Here is a 16,178-nt window from a genome sequence, read left to right as displayed (position 1 = left end):
AGGCTTCCTTGGTACGCTCGAAGCTTGGTTGTTTTCTTGCACGCGTTGCATTACCCAAAGTAGGAATCATAGGCTGAAGCTGAGAGCCCTGAGGTAGCTCAGAGCACAACACAATTCCAAGGATCTGGCTGTATCAGGGGCACAACACACACTGTGATGGGAGAAGGGGGCTACGTATTTTTATATACAGGTAGTCAGTTTACAATTTACCCCAAAAATGTGTTGCTAAGCAAGAGAGCTGTTAAGGGAGTTTTGCCCCATTTTACAACTTCTTGCCAGTAGTTAAGTAACATGCTTGTTAAATTAATCTTGCTTCCCCATTGATTTTGCATGTCAGGTCGCAAAAGGTGATCACATGACCCTGGGACACTGCAAAAGAATAGGAAGAGACCTGGGAGGTCTTCTAGTCCAGCCCCCCTGCTCAAGCAGAACCTATACCATTTCAGACAAGTGGCTGTCCAGTCTCTTCTTAAAAATCTCCAGCGATGGAGTGCCCATGATTTCTGGTGGCCAGCTGTTCCACAGGTTAATTGTCCTGTTAGGAAGTTTCTCAATTTCAGGTTGCTTCTCTGATCAGTTTCAAACCATTTTTTCTGCGACCATAAATATGAATCAGTTGCCAAGCGTCCAAATTCTGATCACGTGACCATAGAAATGCTGTAACGGCCATGTGAAAAATGATAAGTCACTTTTTTCAGGGCCGGTGCAACTTTGGTCACTAAACGAACGGTTGTAAGTCAAGGATTACCTGTGGAGCAAGAAACCCTGGGATATGGATCCTAGCATTTCTTGTGGAAGTGGCTAAATGGATTTTTTGGGTCTTTTTGTTGTTAAGAATTTGTGGACTTTTACAATTCAGCAAGTTTTCACACTTGCTTTTATCTACTTTTCCCACCAACATATAAAGAAAGCCTCTTTCAAAAAAGCTTTATTTCAATCCAAAACTGTAACAAACGGGCCTCAAGACAAATTTGCCCATGCAAACAGAGAAGGGAAAAATGCCCATTTTCAGTCCCGCTACTTCAGAGGTCCAATTCTGCTGCCAAACTGCAACAGTGTTGTTCTGTAGCTGGATTATTTACAGGTTCTATTTCCAAATTACAGAAAGGCTGGTAAAAAGAGATAACACCACCTGATGGAGAAATCCCTTTCTATGCTCTTCAAGGAATATCTCCATCTGATAGCAACTCTAAGTCAAACTATTTACAAATTTCAGGGGCTTCTTTATTCAACATTTACAACAAACCTGGAGGCAACTTCTACTACTCCCTCATTTGCATTGACTCTCCAGCCAAGACAATTCTGTGCTTAGAAAACACAGAACTACAAAGAATTGAAAACACTGCAAGAAATCCTTCGATCCCCTGGATGTCTGACAACCACTGAAATGCTAAACAATATTTTGAACAATTTTTGAACAAGAAAGGCGCGCTACACAGTTCTGATGTAAATCTATTTATCCTCTGATTGCATTCTGTTGAATAGTTCTAGAGTTATAGGGGCCTTTAGAAGAGAAGCTTTTAGGCAAACTGCAGCTATTACAAATGTAATGGAGGGAATCCTTTCAGTCTTCTGTAAAGCAGCTTCTTGGAATGTTCCAGGAAAGCTTGACAATCGAGGCAAGCTATCCTTACTCACCGCTAGCTTCACGTGCTTCAAAGCACAAAAATATGATTACGTTTGAGATGTTTTCGTGGATTTATATAATTGGGCAGGGGCATTTTCTGCTGTGCTTCTTTCTCAGTTTAGTACTTAAATTAAAATCAAGATTTCTTCAATGGAAAACAACAACGGGGCATTGGTGAATAAATGACCTATGTGATGCTGAAGACATTAAACCAATTTTTTGGCTTCAAAGAAACTCTTGAGGTGCCTCATTTGCCAAATCCCTGTAAGGATAAGGATGACTGTCTGTGCAATGGACCACCACAGCACCCGCTGGTTGGTGCTCTCGCTTGTCATGCGGAACCTCTCCTCTCGGAACTGCAAAGGGAACACAGCGGTCAGCATCAGAACACACCTGGCTCAACTCCTCCTGTCACACTTCATTCACTGTTGCCCTCCACCTGACCAAGGACTAATTGAGATGCAGAACTTTTCCAGTTTTGTATTCAAAGCATCTTGCACCACTTTGCCTACCTTGATCCATGCAGAGAGAAATCCAGCCAGTTTACCCATAGTAAAATACTGTGGGCTTTTTCATGCCCCTCCATCAATAATAGTTTAAAACACTACACAGAAACCAGTTTCTTCTGGCTCAAGACCAACACAACTTCTAAGGACCTTTCCAACTTCCGTGGGGTAATCACGTCATGACATCTTTCTTGTTGCGTCCAAACGTGACACAAGCTTGGCAGCCTTAGCTGTTCTGGCGTCAAAACATTTTTCTAATACCATCCACAGGATGTCTAATGTCAGTTTGGCCACTCTTTATCTTGGAGGGAAATTAGGGGCTGCGTGACTGGCAACGCACCTGTCAATTTCCATCAAAGCAGGAAAGCCCCCCCCCTTGGCTCACCCCCTGGCAGAGAGCCAGTGTGGGGGGGGGAGCTGGCAGCCTCACCCTTTGGTAGTTCTGCTCCTTCTGGATCTGCTCCACCTGGTCCAGCAGCTGCCTGGCTCGCAGCTGCAGTTCCGTCAGCTTGTCCTTGGCGGCGATCTCCGGGTAGTTATTGGCGTGCTCCCCCACCTGGATGTCCAGGTGCACCCGCTGCACCAGAGACACAGCGCGTTGGGACGGGGCAGGAGAGGGGCGCGGCTCCCCCGCTCTCCCCCCGCCCTCCCGCTTACCAGCTTCCCCCCGGCGAAGAGCGCCAGGCGGGTGGAGTTGGAGTGCAGGCAGATCTGGTGCTCGCCGGGCGTGTGCGAGGTGAAGGTGAAGCGGCCCTCCGAGCCGTACTGCCGCGAGAGGATCACCTGCGGGGCGGAGGGGGTCAGCGCCGCGGGGCCAGCCCCCCCTCCCCCCCCTCCCAGCCACCCAGCCGAGGCAGGGGCCGCCTCACCTTGGCGTCCGGGTCCCGGACCTCCACGAACATGCCCAGCCCCGGCGTGGAGGGCAGGAAGGCCTCGGCCTGCTTGTCCCACAGCTGCGTCCTGTAGTTGCCTGGGGGGGGGGAAGAGGAGGGGAGGGGGCAGTTAGCCGGCGGGAGGGGGCGCCCGGCCCCCTCGCCCCCCCGCCAGACCCCCTCACCGATGACCATGGTCTCGTCCGGGATCTCCTCGATGAAGCAGCGCTTCTCCGTCTCCCCGATGTGGAAGTAGAGCGCCCGCGCGACGCGGCCGGCCAAGAGCAGCGCGCCCAGCAGCGCCACGAACCGCCCAGCCGCCATGGCCGCCCGCCCGCCCGCGCATGCGCATGCGCCGCCCGTCACGTGGCTCCCTCCGCAGCCTGCCTTGGCCCTGCTCGGCTTCTTCGGTGGAGGCTGAACCCTGATTAATTGTTCTCACTGCCAGGAAATTTCTCCTTCGTTTTAGATTGGAGCTGTGTTTGTTACTTCTTGTCCTGCCTTCAGATGCTTTGTTTGGAACAAAATGAAAATCGCTCTGAAAAAGGCTTCCGAGACATATAAAACATATAAGAGATATAAAAAACAAGAGGATAAAAGGTCGTTCCAGGTTGGGGGAAAAGTTTACTTATCCACAAAATATCTACGACTCAAGTTGCCTAGTTGGGGCCAAAGTATCTGGGTCCCTTCCCCATCGTAAGAATCATAAACCCAGTTACGGTGGAGTTAAAGCTTCCCAAACGCTTAGGGAAAGTCCACCCCGTGTTCCATTGTAGCCTACTGAAACCCTTTGGGTGTTCTACCGTACGACCTCCCCTAAGAAGGCACCTGGGCCTCTGGTGGTAGCTGGACAGACCCATTACGAAGCGAAGCATATTCTTGATTCTAGACTTTTCGAGGGAAAGTTACAGTACTTAGTGCAGTGGAAAGGATATCCATTATCCAAAGCCACTTGGGTAAAATCTAGTGATGTAAAAGCTGACAGCCTCATTAATAAAGTCTATGATAAACACCCAAATAAACGGAAAGGCAACCCCTAACCTATGATTTTGTTTGAATTGTAGGATTTATCCTTTTTGTAAAGGGGGGCCAGATGTCAACGCTGTAAACATTGGCTGTTCCTGATTTGACAACTGATGACAATCGCAGCCATTTTCTCTTTTTGCTTTTAACATGCTTTTTCTTCTATTTAGAGATTAGGTGCAGAAGAGGGGGTTGGGATGAATGCTGAGCTCAGCTAGCCATAATAATAAACGCTGCTTTGTGGGACCCCAAAGACGAATTGATAACGTTTTGGCAGGCTGGGGAGAAAGCCAGCGTTTCAGGCTAATTGGAGAATGTGATTTATGACTGCTTGTTGGGGGTGGGAATTGTAATTTGTTACTTTGTATGGGGGGAAGGGAAATTAGTTTTGGGTTCAACTATGTAGTGCCAATACTTTGTTTCCTGAATAAAATGTTCTTTAAGGAAGAATTCTTGCCTTGAAGTTCTTTTGATGGGTCATCTATCGGAACCATGACATAAGAATATTCTCAGACTAGACTACACTTGTAAATTTTTTAATTTAATTTTAGTAGATACTTAATAAAACAACCATGAAGAACAAATGAAAAAAGAACTAAAAAAAAAGATTTATTGTAAAATTGAACAAGAATTTTCAAAGCAACATTAAATCACTACATATAAAGTAAACCTGTTACTGGAATTGAATCAAAAGTTGATATTCAACAAAAATAGCCAATGGAATAAGAACAATCTATTATAATGATGTATTTAAAATTTGCACCAAATTTAAGAGAGCCTCCTTATAAAAGAGCAGTCAAGATCTACATTTTAAAACCCAAATCATGGAGATTTGGTCACGCCTTTTCAGATACTTCCGGCTGTTCCATAGCTTGGTGGGTGAAACCCTTCAGAGGTTCCAGTTGAAGCTGAAATAAGGGGAAGCCATGGGCAACTCACAAGGAGAGGAGCAGTTGGCTCAGCCAGGTATGGTAGTGCCCTTGGAAGGTGATAATTCTTGGCTTGTATAGGCCATGCAGTCAGTCAAGATGCTTGCTGTGTTCTGATAACACTTATTTACTTTTTGGAAATGGAAAGTCTTTGTAATAGGATGCAAAGAAAAGTTAATGACTTTTTAAAGGAGAGACTATTTGAGAACTCTGTATTATTTGGTAATAAGAGTTCCTGGCTGCACCTCCCATCTTAATTTATTTTGAATACAGTTTTTTTTAATATCTACAGTATATTCTTTGTTATGAATACAACTTCAAGTTGAATCTATACTTTCATTTATGTGCTATGGTTTCAGTTCCCCTTTGTGTATAGCAATGGGAACCCATTCTATTACTTTGGGGAAGTTTAATTTCAGCACCCAAAGTTGCAACATGAATTGCAACATGCACGAAAGCTGTTGGAAATTAAGCAGGTTTTGTCACAGAACTGCCACGTCTGGCAATAATGTACATTCCAGTTATAGGGTTGTCATGGACCGTATAAAAAAAAGTCAGCTGGGCTGATCCAGCAGAGACGATCAATTTGTTGGACACAATGGAGTCTGGCTGGTTTTCAACAAATAAAACTGTCCTTTTCCTGCTTTCTGTTCTGTGTGCAGCTGGGAAGGAGGCCTGGGCTCAGGGAGCCATCTTCAAGTCACGGTAAGTGTCCTGTGCTCCTGGGGGAGCCTCCTGGGCAAGGGGCAAAGGGGGAGGCCCTGGAGAGCCTTCCACATCTTAGAGCCCACCAGCCTCAGAGAGGCCTCTCCCCGTTCTCCCTCCTCCAGGAAGGGACCTGAAGCCCCACAGAGAAGGGGACTGAGTCCCACTAAGCAACTGTTTGTTCATTTCACTGAAAACCGGGTTCCCCCGTCCTCTTGAGAAAAAGGCGGACTCCGACCTAAAGAAATGAATCTCTGAATGGGTGGAAACAACTTTCTTCTGGTCAAAAATCTCGCTTCTTTTAGAAGGAGAGATGAACTGATGTTCCTCCTCTACGCTGTCATGGCATTACCAGAATATTCTGCCCCACCATTTTGAGATGGTTTGTGAGACTCAAATTGTAGGTCCCACTATGAATACATTTACTATAGTATCAATTGGTAGCACCATTTTCTCCATGGTGAGGCCTGTGTTATAAAAGGATTTGCCACTGGAAGGGAAGCTCTAGAGAAGGGGCTTAAGGCATACATAGGCCTGCTTTCTGGACCAGTGTTTTTATGGGGTTTATTTAATAGTTTAGAATTGTATTGATTTTAGGTTTTGTAAGCTACCCAAAACCACAAATGGAGTGAGTGGCATATAAAGGTAGAGTTCAGTATGGCTTTTTCCCCATTATGAATATGAGGACTTTGCTTCGGTTTTCCTGCCCAAAGGAGATTTGAGCGAATAGGCAAAGGCAGGAGTTGAGAGTGGATGAACAGCAGCTCATACTGTAAAAATCAGACAGCTCTTAAATCAACAAGAAGCATTTGGGCCTACCTGCTCTATAATGTTTTTTATTTATTTTTATCCCACCTTTGTTATTTTTATAAACGATTCAAGATAGCAAATATACTTGGTACACTTTCCTCCTCCTATTTTTCCCACAAGAGCCAACGTACAGATTTATGGCTGAAGAGAGAAAAAAGTAGAGTTTTTCTTTTAAAACACAAATCTTGACATTTCAGACTCTGGGATGTAAACCAGAAATCCCTCTACCTTCAGAACAATGAACTAATAGCTGGATACTTGCAAGCCCCCAACTCTGCACTGGAAGGTGAGTTTTTCCTTAAACTGCATAGAGGAGGGGGAAAAAATCACCTTTGCACCTTAGATTCTTTGGAGGCTTTTCTCCTAAAACCACCCTCGGCTCAAGCCCTTAAGAGGCTGGAGCAGTTCCCTAGCAACTTAGAGGTTTCTTACGGTGAGGTGGGGTGGTTTGCACAATTATGCACACATTTGTAGCTTGCTTTTTTTCTTTTGGGTCTGGCTAGTCTAAGGAAAAGAAGAAATAGGGGAGACATGATAGCAGTGTTCCAGTATCTCAAGGGCTGCCACAAGGCAGAGGGGGTCACGTTGTTCACCAAAGCACCAGAGGGAAAGACGAGGAACAATGGTTGGAAAATGATCAAAGAGAGAAGCAACCTGGAACTAAGGAGAAGTTTCCTGACAGTGAGGACAATCAACCAGTGGAACAGCTTGCCTGCAGAAATCGTGGGCGCTCCATCACTGGAGATTTTCAAGAAGAGACTGGACATCCACCAGTCTGAGAGGATATAGGTTCTCCTGCTCGAGCAGGGGGCTGGACTAGAAGACCTACAAGATTCCTTCCAGATTCTATTCTATTCTATTCTATTCTATTCTATTCTATTCTATTCTATTCTATTCTATTCTATTCCATTCCATTCTCAGTGCGTCTGCTACAAACACAAATAGCTAATTTATCGTGAGATGCTATAATTTTTTTCAAAGAGAATGTAAAATAAAATCAAGAGAAGAACCGATGGTAGAAGTTATAGTTTTCAATGGCTGAGATGCTAGTTTTCTGCTGCCTGGCTTCCTTGCTGCCCCAGCTGACAGGAAGGGGGGAGCACTTTCATTTTCATTTTTACAGTGCCTCATTTCTTTTTCACCCCCAACATACAATGCAGCTCTCACCCCATTTCCCCAACTTCGCTGTGGCTAGACCCCTAATGTGAATTCTTTATTCCAGATCTTATTTATAAAAAAGTTCCTCCAGGTTTCCTCCCCATTTGTGAAAAAATGTTGGTTTGACTCAGAGAAGGGGAAGGAGAATGCCATCCATTGCAGAAAAAAGTATATGAATCTTGGGAAAATAGAATGGGTGAGAAAGAAATAACTCTACCTTCATTTAGTTAGGTATGCATGGAACTACAGTATATGCAGGGTTTGGCAACACTCTGTTTCAGAACCTTAATCACATTAAAGTACATTGCAAGACTCTTAAGCAATCCTGGGGGGAAAAGTGCTGCAGTCCGGGAGCAGTTGGGGGGGCAGCCTTCACCCCATCTCATTTTGCAGTGGCTGTGGGCAACCTCTTTTCAGGGTGGCTTCTATTCCTTTCAAATAAATAGCACTGAATGAAGAATGGAATTCAGATATTTCATATCAGTTTCTCAATTCCTCCCCAGTCATCTTCTATTGCTCTGGAGTACGTGAGCAGAGTTTTTTCATGGGATTGGGACTGAGATATTCATGGTATTTTTCATGGGAACAGAGAGGTTCAGCCACGGGGATTCCTGAATGGCTCCCAAACCTAATTTATCTTGCAAGATTGTTCCAAAAATAAACTGATGAGGGAAGGAAATTTCTGTCTGGAGGGATGAAGCACTTAAGTAAATCAATCCATAAAATAAAATGCTCAGTGGATGAAGAAAATACACAAAGCTGGATTTTTTTCAGGCTGTTCACAATCTTTCCTGCCTTCTTCTCCCTTCCAGAAAAGATTTTTTGGGTCCATAACCGGGCCTTTGGCCAAGAGAACTTCCCCGTCATCCTGAGCATTCAGGGTGGGAAGAGCTGCCTGGCCTGCTCTCCTGGATCCCCACCTGAGCTGCAGTTGGAGGTGAGAAGCAATGGTCTGACCATGCCGGAGACCATCTTTATCTGAGCTACTACTTGGTACTTCCTACACATACTGATTGGACAACAGAGCTCTCTGTGTGTGCACACATGGGAGGAGGGGAGGGAGAGACATTGCAACATCGTTTAGACAAGTTATGTGTTTGTATGGAAGCGTCTCCTAGCAAAGATTACACCCAGGTAACCAGGTTGTAGATCACAGCATTGCATGTCCCATGCATGACCCATGGTAAAGGAGCAGTGCAGGCCAGATTGTACCCTCAACCCATCCCATTTTTTTGTGGGGGGAGGGAGCTTCTCCTTTTCTTCTCCTAATTTGCAGCTACTTTCAAAGTGAAACAGATGGTACCAATTTTCTTCAAGATGGACTCGGGGAGATAGAGACGCTTACTCTTTTTTATTTTGTTCATTTCTCTCATACATTCATACAGACAGAAACCCACAGAGGAGACTCAATGGAGGTGTCTGGTGGAAGGGAGGAAGTTGTAGACCCAAGACAGGGGTCCCCAGACTGTGTCCTGCACTGGGCTTTGGCCTGTTTGGAACCAGGCCGCGCAAGTGGCAGGCGAGCATGCACAGCTGCATTTGTGCAAGAGGCAGGCACTTGCGCATGCAAGAAGCTCCATTTGCGCACCCATTATTCACAGAAATGGAGCTTCAGGTGTGAGTGCCCACCACACACTGTACGTGCGCACAGAATCATTTCCACTTTCCCCTCCTGCCAGTCCGCAAAGTCGGAAAGGTTGGGGTGCCCTGAGCTAAGACTTGAGAGGACCCAGACTCCCCGGCGGGATTTCCCACCTCAAAGGCCTCCATTTCTTAAGCACAGTCTCCCTGCCCTGCCTCTACAGGAGTTTGAGCCTGACTTCACTCATTTTGACTCACTGCAGCTCCTGCTCAGCAGTTCCCGCTGGTGGGGCAAGGTTGTCCCACTGTGCCACTTTTTAGATCCTTCATTTGTAACTGGAAGCTCCAGAGGCATGATAATTGTCAATTTGCAAATAGTGCTGATAAAATTATTTCATTTTGGGGAAAACAGTAGTGTTATTGTTTTTCAGAAAACTAAAATTAGAAAGCTGCGCTCATAAATTTTATGCACAAAACTAATCATGCCACTCATTTAAATACCAGGTCAATCACTATTATGTACGTTCCTCCATAAATTAAATGGTATTAGTACAACTTAAGTAATTAAGTATTATATATAAAAAGCAGTATTTCCACATACTCATAAAAGCACACATCATCGTTTTTTTCTTCAGTTTCTAGTCAAGTTTCTCCTGAGGACTTCAGTAGTTTCTCAAGGACTGAGCTTCAAGAAAGCAAATGGGAAATTGTGTGGAAATGGCTATGCTTTCTCTCTCTGCTCCACAACTATGATCCTGGTTACTCTATAATCATCTTCATTAAGAAGAATCCATGTTATACTCTCCTCGAGTAAACACGTACGGTAGCTTAGGGTTCCTTCACCATCAGTAGCTTCCCTTGTTTTTGCTATTGGAAGCCTCCTTCATGGCAACTTTTCAGCCTGAGCAGGCTGCAGAACGAGAGCTTCTTGGCCCCTACTCAACACAGAGGCCTCCAAGAACATCCCTCTCCTTGAGGCTGTTCCCTTCCCTGAAAACCTCTTTCTTCTCCTCCTCAGAGCATCAACATCACAGACCTGTGCAAAGATAAAGAAGCCTCCACACGCTTCACCTTCTTCGTGGCTAATAAAGATGGAATATGGCGTTTTGAGTCAGCTGCCAACCCAGGCTGGTTCCTCTGCACTTCTTCCAAAGCCAATGAACCCCTTGGGCTGATAAAGAATCCAGGATCTTCTCATCTGGTGGACTTTTATTTTCAGCCTGAATCTTAGCTGGCCGCCCCACCTCCCTTCACGGGACAAAGCCCACTCCTGAAGTCCAGAGTCTCACAGCTACTACTTTCTCTAAGCATTTCTTGCAGGGGGGGTCACTTTTCAGAAGAGATGCAGCGTTTCTAGAGTTGGCTGATATTCACAGCTCACTTTCTGGATTCAGAAATGCAGGTTTTGCAGCTAGCAGCCACAAAGTTACCTGCAGATCTCGAAAGCTACAAGTGCAAAATATGCCAGAAATTTAAATACATTTAAAGTAACTGTATTGACTACATTTAATTCTAATTATTTCAAAATATGCATTAAATAAAAAACTCATTTTGTCTTAGCTCCACATAGTTTTGGAGTGTGAATCCCCAACATGTTATTCAGAAGTCTGCTGCAGCCTGTGACATATCCTCATCCTGTCAAATTGGGAGGGGAGGTGGCGGGGAGGAAGAGGAGAGAGTTAAGGCTGTGACAGCAGAGGGAGGCAGCAAAGGAATCCTTTTCTAACTCCTCACCTTAAGATCCAGGTGTACCTCCATCTCTGCTGATACTCTTAAATGCCAGCTCTGCCTATGATAAATCTGTCTTCATCCATGATTCAAACTGGGATGAGAGACCTGGCATGCCTCACCAAAACCTGGACAGGTGAATAGTGATGAGTGAGCCTCAGAGACTGCATCAGCACAGACCTAAGGTAGAGATGGACACTCTGCAGGTGACCAAGAGTACTATTTATGAGGGCGTGTTTAACAGATATTGCAACTGCTGCACAGCTTCACTCCCATCTGTCCTGCTGGTGTTGGTGTTCCTTAGTCTTTTGATTGTGGTGGATTGTGCTTTCTGGGGAGGGAAGGAACTGGATTATTCCTAAGTGGCCTCTCTCTAGTCAGCAATTTACAGGAATTCCTTGGTTTGTTGATCATGCTACCCCAGAAAGTAGCAGCTCAGATTGATATATTAACTGATTTCAAGTTTTAGTTTTCTAATACTATGGTTCTCTGGAATTGAAGTGCCATGTAAGTTATAGATGTAGATAGGTGGATAGAAAGGGGGGGGGAGGAAAAGGATTGAAGGTGTTCACAGTGGCACCAATCCTAATTATGCCATTGCAGCTCTCTTCCTCCCTCCCTCCTTCCCTCCCTCCAGTCTCTTGACAGTGGCTAAGAACATTCAGAAAATGACAATTTTCTAGGTAAACCTCTAGCTACGTGCCAGTGGTACATAGATGTAATTAAAAGTAGGGAGCAAAAGATCAAGCCAGTTGGATTGCCCAAATGCATTGATATTTCCATTGCTCTACATAATTCAGGCTTTGGGATTATTTTTGGCATCTTATCAAGTGCTTCCAACAAGGCTTGTAGTTTTTCCATGCAGTCCTCCTTCCTCATTCATGCAGTTTTTCAGAAGGCCCAACTAGCATATTCCTCTTGATTTCTGCTTTGTCCATAAAAAATAGAGGACTGTGGCATGATGCAGCTGGACCATCGGATCTGTTCCATTTTCTTGACCTCTGATGCTTGTGACCTCCTCTAATGCTTTGAAGGGACATTTTCAGCCACTGCCTAGCATCTTCCTTGTTTGAGTATTTGCAACAATGTTTTTAGCAAGAAAATAAACATATTTCCAATAAACCTGTACATCTTGATTTTTTTCTGATTAATTTCCCAACTCATATAGGTATCTTTTTCTTTCTAATCAACTCCACACTAACATTCTGGTATTTTTGACTACATTCTTTCAGAGCTAGGTGACAAAATTAATTGTATCCTCAAACGCCTCTCTTTGGACATTGGTAAACATTGGTTGCAAGTGTTGTTCCTTCAAAAGGAGAAAACAGTATTTGAAATAAATACGTTTTATATCAACTGTGATTTCCTGCCTTTAAAATATAATAGGTAACACTTCAGTAATCTCAGAATATTCCACACTGGTGTTTTTTTTTTCTTTTCATAATTTAAAATTATCCAATCTATAGTTTGAATGAAAACAAACTAAACCAGCGGTCCCCAACTTTTCTGACTCCACAGAATGGCAACGGTGGCAACCGCAGGGGAGGGGATGGTTTTTCACATGCAACTTAATCCCACACATGCGCAAATGAAGCTTCACACACTCACATACCACTTGCTTGGACCAGTTCCCAACGGGCCGTGGACCGATACTGGTCCATGGACCATGGGTTGGGAACTCCTGATCTAGACAACCGTTTCTTCTTCTAGAGCAGAAGCCCTAGTCTTAAGAGGCCTTTGCTCATCCCAGCTGATCTGGACAATTTTCACCCAGCCTCCAACCACCTCTTTTTAGGGAATGCCATAGAGTGATTGGTAGCCTGGCAGTTGCAGAGGACCCTGGATGGATAATCTAGACTCCTCCCAGTCAGGATTCAGCCTGGGGTTTGGAACCAAAATGGCATGGATGATGTTTTTAGATGACTTCTGGCAGGAGCAGATTGGGGCAGTGTATCAATCCTTACTCTTCTTGACCTCTCAGTGGTGTTTGATACCACTGCTCATGGTATCCTTCTGACTTGGTTCCAGGAATTGGGGAGAGGCAGCACGGTGCTGTCCTGGTTTTCCTCTTTCCTCTGGACCAATGTCAGTGTTGATGAGAGGGAAGAGATCCAGCCATGGTCCCTATTATGTGGGGTGCCTCAGAGTTCGGTTGCCTCTCCTCTCCTATTTTATATCTACATGAAGCCCTAGGTGAGCTGATCTGACAGTTTGGAATGAGGTTCTATCAATATGTGCAGTATCTACATTTCATGCCTGCTGATTGAAGCTATAGATGTCCTGTCCCAGTGTCTGGAGAATATAGGGGCCTGAATGGGGCACAAGGAGAGGAAAGGGGAGGGGAGGGGAGGAGAGGAGAGGCAAACAAATTCTTACTAATAGAGAAGAAATGATAGAGGGGTTTGAAGTTGTGGAAACTTTAGGAAAGAGTGACCCTGTCGTATTGGAATTCAATATATTGCAGACACAAGCAATAGAACATAATCAAGCCAGTGTCTTAGACTTTAAAAGAGCTGATTTCAACAAAGTCAAGAGAGCTTGAGAAGGATTCCATGGTTGAAAATCTTAAAGGAGAAAACTACTCAAGAAGGTTGGGAAACTAAAAAATATGATTATAAATGCCCAGTCCAACACAACACCACTGAAAAAGAAAAATAAGAAATACAAGAATACACCAAAAGGATAAATATAAAAAAAATGAAAAGAGGGGCACGTAACTAAGGCAGAATACCAGCATATAGCCCAAAGATGAAGTCAGGAAAACTAAGGCTCAGAATGAACTAAGACTTGCAACAAATGTCAAAAATAATTAAAACATGTTTCTTTCATTATATAAAAACAAGAATAAAATCAAGGAAACAATTGGTCCACTAATGGGAGAAGAAGGCAAGGAAGTGACGGGCAGTAGGGAGAAAGCAGAGCTGCTTAATTCTTTCTTTGCATCTGTCTACACACAAAAAGAAAAAAATAGCCCAACCTACCAAAAACAGAACCGTAAAACACAGACTAGGAATACAAATTAAAATAGGCAAAAAATGGTAAGAGAACACTTGTCCACTCTAAATGAGTTCAAATCACCAGGACCAGATGGATTACATCCCAGAGTTTTGAAGGAGCTGGCAGACATGATCTCAGAACCATTGAACCCTATCTTTCAAAGAGCCTGGAAAAGCACTGATGTGGTTCTCAACTTCAAAAAAGGGAAAATAAACAAGTCCAGGAAACTACAGACCACTGACATCAATACCTGGGAAGATCCTGGAAAATATAATAAGCAACAGATCTGCGAACACGAGCAAAGTTATAACCAGAAGCCAACATGAAACAGATCATGCCAAACAAACCTTATTTCATTATTTGTCAAAGTGACTAAATTAGTGGACCAGTGAAATCTTGTGGACATAGTATATATACTTGGATTTCGGTAAGGTATTTGACAAAGGTGACCACAACCTACTTCTTGGTAAGCTAGAAAAATGTGGGATAGACAGCATCACCAGATGGATTTATAACTGGCTGGCAAACATCACTCAGCGTGTAGTCATTAATGGAACTACATCTACATAGGGAAATACATTGTGGGGTACCCCAAGGTTCTGACATAGGCCCAGCACTCTTCAATATCTTCATAAACAATTTAGATGAGGGATTAGAAGGGGAACTCATCACATTTGCAGATGACATCAAGCTGGCAGTGGAATAGCTTGCCTTTAGGAGTTACAGGTGCTCCATTACTGGAGACTTTTAAGAGACTGGGCAGCCATTTGTCTGAAATGATATACGTCTCCTGCTTGAGCAAGGTTTGGACAAGAAAACCTTCTAACTCTGTTGTTCTGTTTTGTTTTGTTCTGTTCTGTTCAGAGAGGAATGGAAAAATCATTTTTATGTCAATTTTTACTGAATCATTTTAGACTTTGTTCAGTGCTTGCTCAGTAAAGGTTAGATGCACTTTGGAAAAGATTTGGAAGTGATACTTTAAAACATGCAGCAGTGAGTGCAGCAGCTCACTTTAAAACTGCTTTTCTTTTAGCTTCACACTTTAAGGAGGTGCTATGATTCAATGTATTTTGAAGCAGCTCTTCCAAATATGCACTGACCTAGTTTTTCTTGTATTAGTGGATGGAAATTGCTGTACATGAGGGGACCTGGTCCTCATCCTACTTCCCTTGTCTTGCAGTCTGAGACTAGTTCTGCTTGGGCTTCCTGCTTCGTGGCCTTCATTTAAAAGTAGCTCTGAGAGGCAGTAGCCACTGCCTGTGCGGTTTGCACTGCTCTCCCAAGAGCTGTAAGTTCCGGTTCAGACAGCAGCACTGCAGCATGTGCAGGAGGCAAAGCAACACTTCTTCATTTGCACAGCATTTTGCAAGACAGAGAACCTTCTCTACTCCTTTGTTTTTGTTTGAATGCTTTTCAAAGAGAGGTCGGTGTCACAGAGTTAGTGGCCTTGAGTCAGGTTGTCTTGCAAAATCATGTAAAATCAGCAAAAGATCAAGCAGGATCTGTCCCCATTCTCACCAGGGGCTCTTGGGAAGCAGCACCGATTCTCTAGGGATCCTTGCTCAGGCCTCGGCAAGATGAAAGGGTGAAAGGTCCGACAGGAGGTAAGTACAGTAAGGAGGAGCCCGAAAAGAAGCCTCCGGAAGGGTTGGGGCTCTGGAAGCCCAGCCAGACGCCTGGGCAGTCCTTTCTCACAGAGGACCAACTCTGGAGTGTAGACAGCTGAAAGCCAAGGACAGGAGGCCCCGTGAAAGCAGAGCTGAGATGGAAGGGGTGCCCAGCCCAGCAATGAAGTCGGGTCCCAATGCTGCCTGTGTAGCACTGCTAACACGGGGGGGGGGGGGGCGGCAACGGTCGCTCTCTCCCAGCACAAGCAAATATGCAAGTCAGGGAGCCCCCACTCCCCCCTCCTCCGCCTTGCACCTCCAATGGAGGACATTTAGCAGGAAACCCTAACCCCCCCCCCCTCTGGGCTTTGGCAATCAGCTCGGTTCCCCTGGGGCTGGGGGGGGGAGGGTCTGGTCAGTCCTCTGGAGGTTCCCCCGTGTTGGGCCTGTTCCGAGGCAGGGCGAGCACCGGGAGGGGAAACGCTGAACTGAGCCCTAAATTCCGAGCCAGCAGCGATCGGTGGGGCTGCCCTGCTTCCCAGAGTCGTGACCTTCGCGCTCGGGCCCTCCAAGGCCCGCCCGGAGCCGCCTCAGGCCGGGGCCCCTTCGCAGCGCCAGGGGGAGCCGGGGGAGGA

General features: G+C 45.0%; 2 protein-coding genes across 2 annotated transcripts; one reads left to right on the top strand and one right to left on the bottom strand.

Annotated features, from left to right (window-relative positions):
- Positions 1 to 911: 911 nt before the first annotated feature.
- Positions 912 to 3,329, bottom strand: TMED4 (transmembrane p24 trafficking protein 4). Its single transcript, XM_015811153.2, has 5 exons — positions 3,191 to 3,329; positions 3,003 to 3,103; positions 2,791 to 2,916; positions 2,564 to 2,710; positions 912 to 1,983 (listed from the first exon to the last, which is right to left on the bottom strand). The coding sequence occupies exons 1-5, from the start codon at positions 3,327 to 3,329 to the stop codon at positions 1,834 to 1,836; spliced, it is 663 nt and encodes a 220-aa protein (XP_015666639.1). The 3' UTR covers positions 912 to 1,833.
- Positions 3,330 to 5,529: 2,200 nt separating this feature from the next.
- LOC107283288 (interleukin-1 receptor antagonist protein-like) lies at positions 5,530 to 10,884 on the top strand. Its single transcript, XM_015811165.1, has 4 exons — positions 5,530 to 5,662; positions 6,670 to 6,758; positions 8,443 to 8,567; positions 10,230 to 10,884. The coding sequence occupies exons 1-4, from the start codon at positions 5,556 to 5,558 to the stop codon at positions 10,440 to 10,442; spliced, it is 534 nt and encodes a 177-aa protein (XP_015666651.1). The 5' UTR covers positions 5,530 to 5,555; the 3' UTR covers positions 10,443 to 10,884.
- The last annotated feature ends 5,294 nt before the right edge of the window (positions 10,885 to 16,178 follow it).

This window comes from Protobothrops mucrosquamatus, unplaced genomic scaffold (genome assembly GCF_001527695.2).
Source record: "Protobothrops mucrosquamatus isolate PMUCROS unplaced genomic scaffold, P.Mucros_1.0 scaffold31, whole genome shotgun sequence".
Lineage (NCBI taxonomy): Eukaryota > Metazoa > Chordata > Lepidosauria > Squamata > Viperidae > Protobothrops > Protobothrops mucrosquamatus.
The sequence above is the reverse complement of the archived record's forward strand: the minus strand, read 5'-3'. Positions and strand labels throughout refer to the sequence as shown.